This window comes from Micromys minutus (genome assembly GCF_963924665.1).
Source record: "Micromys minutus genome assembly, chromosome: 1".
Lineage (NCBI taxonomy): Eukaryota > Metazoa > Chordata > Mammalia > Rodentia > Muridae > Micromys > Micromys minutus.
This window is the reverse complement of record NC_137969.1, coordinates 247,321,636-247,328,083: the sequence shown is the minus strand read 5'-3', so window position 1 is coordinate 247,328,083 and position 6,448 is coordinate 247,321,636. Positions and strand designations below refer to the sequence as shown.

Here is a 6,448-nt window from a genome sequence, read left to right as displayed (position 1 = left end):
TCCTAGATCTGATGGGGTCAGATCTGCAAGCCTAGACCTTGCCTGGGTGCGTGCGTGCGTTCCTGGGTTCAAGAAGTCGTCCTGGTTGCCCTTGTACCATCCTTGTGGTTCGCCCCGCCCACATTACGCTGCCCCGCCCACACTATGCTGCCCCGCCCTGCCTCACTCCAGGGGGCACAGGCCCACACCTGGTGGTGATAAGTAGTTTCTCATGCTCACCACTTAGGAAGTAGCTTTATCACAGAGTAGCAGTGCAATTTTCTGCTTCTTGCTCCGACCAGATGCCATGGCTACCCAGCTGGCATACAGGCCAGAGAGACCTCCACACCCCGACCGCCTGTGGATCTGGGAGAAGCACGTGTACCTGGATGAATTTCGTCGAAGCTGGCTGCCCATAGTCATCAAGGTACCAACCGCCTTGGGGCTAGCAGGTGGGGCAGCAGAGCAGGGATGTGCCCTGTCTGGGCCTGGGATTCCTGGTAGCTGGAGACCGGGGTACAGAGGGTCCCTTGTCCCTGAAACAGGGGGACTAGGAAGACCCCGGATGAAAGTCATTTGAGTCGGACCTTGTGGGCCTGGAGGAGGCACCCCGAGCTGAGGACAAGCCCCTTTCACGCATTGCCTGGGGTGTCTAACAATCATTTGGAGGTGCAGCAAGGCTTTCCTAAACCATACTATTGGAGTATCTCTAAGATGGCTAATGGCATCCACGTCGGTAATAAGATTTAACTTTGTTTTGCTTGTGGAAGCCTCCGCGTGGGTCTTTATGAATGTTGGTGTTTTCAAAAGAAATCTCTAAGAGAGGTACTTTCCGGCAGAAATTCTTGAAAAGTGTTCCACTTGTAAAGCCAAGGAAAGCTATAAAAGCAAAATTAAACTGCTGGGACATTGTGTGATGTGCTAGGACCTGGGAACTGTCTCCAAGCCCGCAAAGTTGGGGTTGTGAGCTTGGCAGACTTGGGGCGCCGCTAGCAGATGGTGGAGCCACAATTCTGGGCTCTTAAATTTACATTCTTGCTGTCATCTTTACAGTACTAAGTTTGTATATATCTAGTTGTTTTGTTTTGTTTTTTAATATTAAGTCAGATGTGTGAAAATCACATGGGTGGACATTTCTTTTTAATATCAGGTTAACAAATAGCTTTTCACCCAAACCATGAGCCAGAGAGTATCCCAGAGCTGTGATCGATGCTGACCGAACAGGAGCCTGGTAGCAAACTGTGAGGCAGGGTTTATTTCCCATGACCGAAGAAGTCAGGGTCTTAACCATGTAAGCGGTCACTTGTGTTAATAAGGAAAAAATAATAATTTATGACAGTGGTTAGAGTGTTGTCAGAGGCTGTGAATGGTGGAGCTTACACACCTGGCACCTCAATCTGGCTTAACAGATTCAACTCAGATCATTTCACAGGGCTGTTCTCTCCTTGGGAAAAATAAACCCAGGCGTCAAACACGTGTGAGTGTTTAATGACCCAAGCACAGGTCTGCACTGAGGGCTCGCAGGGAGTAGGGTAGGAGCTCTATGCTTGGGAAGGTGGTGCATTGGCGAACGGGGTAGCCAGTGCATAAGGCTGGTCATGAGTCCTGTGGGGAAAGAAAGTAGACATGGTGTGGGGGGGCGGGCGGGAAGAAGTGAGTTGTGCTGTAGTGCACTGTGTGTGTGTGTGTAGAGGGGGTGTCAGCAGTTTGTGGGTTGTGTGTTGGATTTTTGAGCCCTCTTGTTTGGAGTTTTAAATTGCTTTCTCTTCCCCTGCACTGCTGATGTGCAAACCCAGGGTGCTGCGCACAACAGACGTGAGGAGCCCCAGCCCAGCCCTTTGAGTTTTGAGACTTGGTCTTAGATACTTATGTTTGACCTTAAACTCCCTTTGTATCTTAGGTAGGCCTTGAACTTAGGATCATCCTGCCTCAGCTTACTAACTAGTAGGCATTGCAGGCCTGTGGCATTTGGCCCCACCAGGTCTTAACTAGGCTATCTTGTAGGATTTGCTTGTATTGGGTATGGGAGTGGGGGTTGTTTTGTGTGATTAAGCAGTGAGGTTTTTGTTTTTGTTTTGTTTTTTTCCATCCCAAATTGGTGGATAATAAAACTCATTTTCAGGAGCTGGTAAGGTGGCTGAGAAGGTGCTTGCTACTAAGCCTGATGGCATGAATTTGATTCCCAGGATGCACATGATAGACAGGAAGTGAGACTGCATGTTGTACCATGTTCGTATCTATGTGGCATTATCTCCCTTGATTTCAGCCCTTGGGAGGCAGAGACTGGTGGGGCTCTGTAAGTCTCAGTCCAGCTTGGTCTATAGAGCAAGTTCTAGGCTTGCAAGGATGATAGTGGTGAGACTCTGCTTCAGAACAACAGATCTTAGCTCCTGGGAGTTAATAAAATTGCATGTTTCGTCTCTCTAACACTCTAACATGGTTTTATGAAATGTTTGTTCTTTATAGACCTACATTTGAACAGAGGGCTGCCTCAAAGGGAGTTAGCTCTAGGTAGATTTGTGGGAGGCTTGCTGTGGACAGTGAGAACCCCTCCAAACAAGACACCCCATTGTGGCTGGAAGGAAATGGACAGGGGAGGGGGAAGGGGTGTGAACAGAACAGTGGAAGGAGGCAGAGATACTCTTGTGTGGGCTTTGTGGATTTCTGTGGACCCTGGACTCCCTCTGCCCAAGAGGAGAAGGTATGAGGAGTCTAGAAGCCATGACTTTCATAACCCTGGCATCAGAAGACAGTAACTGAGGAAACCATTGTCATGGCAATGATGGAGAAATGCTGTCTGTCATCAGATTCTAAGTGTTAGAAATGAGTGTGTGTGTGTGGGGGGGAGGATCTCAAAAAATGATCACACAATCCAAAGCATTTTAGCAAGACATAAAGTTACACTTCTGCAGGTTTGTTGCTGTGCCAGAGGGGTCCTGAGTCCCACACCCATTGGTCAAGAGTTCAGCCTCATGTGCCTACATGGTTGAAAGACTCAGAACTGTGCTGTTGATTAGCGAGCGAGCGAAGCACAACTTTGAAAATAGATTGCAACCTTGAGTACATACTTAGGGGCTGGAGAGATGGCTCAGTGGTTAAGAGCACCGACTGCTCTTCCAAAGGTCCTGAGTTCAATTCCCAGCAACCACATGGTGGCTCACAACCATCTGTAATGGAATCAGATGCCCTCTTCTGGTGTGTCTGAGAACAGCTACAGTGTAGTCACATAAAATAAATAAATCTTTTTTAAAAAAATACATACTTAGATCTTAGAAAAAAAAGAGCTGTAAGAGGGATTTTTGACCTAGGGGCTCGTGCCAGCCTCTTTAGAGGTGGTGGCTCCTTTGTCTTGTTTAACCCTCTGATAGAAAAGACTGCATTTCACTTACAGTTGGCCACAGCAGATCCATGGATAGATCCCTCATTTAAAAGAGGACAGTGTACAAAAGTCAGATCCCTGGCAAGGCTGTTAAGGTTGGCCAAGTGTTTGTCTTGTAAGTATAAGGTTTGGAATTCAGCCCCCAGAGTTCAAGTTGAGGAAGCTAGTGTGGTGGACACAGCTTGGGAGGCCTCAACTCGGGAAGCAACTATACTCAGACCTCCAGAGCTCACTGACCAACAAAACCAGCCATTTTTTTGGTTGGTTGGTTTGGATTTGGTTGTTTTGGTTTTTGAGGGGATGTTGCTGTTTTTTTTTTTTTTTTTTTTGGTGAACTCCAAGCCAGTAAGAGATGTTGTCTCAAATAAGTAAATAAACTAAAGAAAACGTAGATAATTTCTAAGAATTGACACCCAAGGTTGTCCTCTCTGCTCTACATGGATGACCTTTCCAAACATGCACTTGGGACCAAGCTGGAGGGCTACATGACTTACCTAACAGGAGGTCGGCAAGAAGAAAGTGCACCCTGAAGGATGACTAGACCCTGGCCCAGCCAGAGACCTTAAGACTGTGCGCAGCCCGTGGGGTTGGGCCCAGGGGTGGTCGGTCTCTGTGCTCAGGTTTCCGGGGTCAGCCCCAGGCTCCTGAGCGAAAGTTGATACTGATGGTTGTGTTCTAAGGAGCCTGACAGTTGGTAAGCAAGAGGCAAAGACTGTGTTCTGTTCTTCCCTCTGCAGACTGATGGAAAATTCCAGGTGATCATGCGACAGGAAAACGTCGCCTTGGGGTCTAGTATGACCAACAGTCAGCTCGTGCCTTACGAGCTGCCTTTAATGTGGCAGCTATACCCTGAGGAAAGGTACCGAAGCTGCAACTCCATGTTCTGGCAGATACTGTATCACATCAAGGCAAGCACAGAGTACCCCAAGAACTGGGTGGGTAGCCTTGGGTGATCCCGGTCTCCGGTCTTGGCATGGGCTAGCTCTGTCTTCCTCCACCTTGGCACCAGAAGCTAATAGAAGGGGAACTAAATGCAGGTATTTTGTAAGGCTTAGAGAGACAAAAGAGAAACCATCCTCTGAGGTCTTGGCTCAAAGAACCCCCTATGGTAGGTACTGACCGAGACTGGTTGAGGCTGGTTGAGGCTGGTTGAGGCTGGTTGAGGCTGGTTGAGGCTGGTTGAGGCTGGTTGAGGCTGGTTGAGACTGGTTGAGACTGGTTGAGAGGGCTTAGCCTCTTCACCTCAGGTCCCAGGACTAACCCAGGCTGAGGAAAACTGAGCCAGAAGAAAAGGGGGAAGTCTCAGGGCTGATCTGACCACTCCCTTGTCTCTCCTTCTCCACCCTCAGTTCCAAAATGTGGAGGACATGCTCCTTGAACTTATGGAGTCCGAGTAACCGGAGACATGGTGAGCACCCTGGAGCTCCATCGGGAGGAAGGAGGGCCCTTCTCTGGGAATGCCATGACAACCCCTCCCCAGCAGCTGTCTTCAGAGGGTGCCTAGTAGGACAGGCTTCCCAGAAGGGTCCATGTCTCTCCCTTATCACCTTAGGAGTTCCAGCTACATCGGTGTTTACAGAGCCCCGGAGGTGACCACTGTTCACTATCAGTTGTCTATTAAGAGATGACTACTGAGCAATCCTACCAACTCAGCTGGGGACCCACGGATAGAACACTAAAGCCGGTTTCTCCTTCACGGTGTTGGTGTCTGGCCCAGGCATAAGATACGAGGTTCAGCATCAGGAGCTGACTAACCAGCCACCCCACCGCCTGTGCCTTGGTTGTCCCTCTGACCCTGCCTTCTCCTCTCTCCCCAGGTCCTGCAGCCTTTGTTTCCCTTGTCCGGGCCTGGGCCTTCAGGGGAGCTGTTGGTACTTACATTCACTCTGTTCGCTACTCATTGTCCTTTCTCCTCCACACTGGGCTCCAGGAAGAAAATTCCGGCCAGAGGCTGCCCCGTCCCGCAATCCTGCCCCCTGCTCAGCTGCCTTAGTTGGTCCCTCAGATCGGCTGACTCCCTGGCAAGGGACCCCAGGGAAGATCCTGCTTCTCCTCACCTCCTCTAGGTGCCCAGTGGTGTCTGTGCCTCTGATCTTCTCAACTGATTTTTTTTCCCCCTGCTTTTCCCTTTTGCCTCTCAAGACTAGTATCTGGCTTGTGAACTTGCCTTCGCCCTCATGGTGTGGTACATCTGAGGGACCCATGAGGGAGAAGACCTACTCATTTGAATCTGGCCGGGCCCCAGCTCAACCATCTCTCAAGGTGCTGAGCCTATACCCACCTGCCCTGTGAACCCCCACCTACCCAACAAACATAGGCTTTGGTTGCAAAGCAGTATAAGACCTGAGAGCTCCAGTGCCCTTCCTTAGAACCCAGGTGCTTGCAGCCAGGGATATGCAACCTCACTAGAGCAGGAGACCAGGCAATGGAGCTGGTTCAGGTGGGCCCTCAGATTGCCCATTTTGTGGGCTCCCTCCCTGGGTGTTCAGATACTGTATTTGATGTAAACACTTCATGTTGCTGATTAAATAGTTCACTCACCTAAGTTGGGCCAAATTGGCTTCCATCCTTGACCGAGATGCCGATAGATAAGGGAAAAGACTGCTCTGGGGTCTCCCAGTAAGAATGTTGAAAGGGAATGTGTGGGATTTTATGTTTCTATTTTAGAGATTAGGCTGGACTTGTAAAGCTTTCTAGAACTCTTAAATTCTCAAACCTCAGTGCTCTCGGAGTTATGATTTGGGAGCCATTAGAAGCAGCAGCAACCTCAAAACAATCCTTACTGGCCGGTCCTGGTACCCAGCAACCTCGGTATGGTCCTACCTTCTCAGACCCTGAATCCCCTCGGGTCTGGAATGTTCTTCTGTCTCCTGGAAGATGCCAGATGTGTCATTCCAGGTGTGCATCCTATTTCTCAATCCCAGCAGGTCTCCTCACATGAAACATCCCCCTCCACTTTCATCCATGCCCTCCCTATACCCATGCCCTTCAGACACAGGCTAGCCCAGTCACAGGCTAGACCACCCATGCCCTGTTCTCTGCTGATTTTCATGGCCTGCTGGCCCTCATGCTCTTTATGAGTAGGGCCTC

The 6,448-nt window shown here is 49.6% G+C and overlaps 1 protein-coding gene across 1 annotated transcript; it reads left to right on the top strand.

The window, feature by feature from the left end:
- Nucleotides 1-286: 286 nt before the first annotated feature.
- On the top strand, nt 287-5,650 carry TCL1A (TCL1 family AKT coactivator A; the record flags this gene model as incomplete). The annotated part of the gene is given in 4 exon segments (XM_080913281.1): nt 287-406; nt 4,096-4,266; nt 5,176-5,259; nt 5,261-5,650. Coding segments are annotated over 4 exon segments (765 nt in total).
- Between the last annotated feature and the right edge of the window lie 798 nt (nt 5,651-6,448).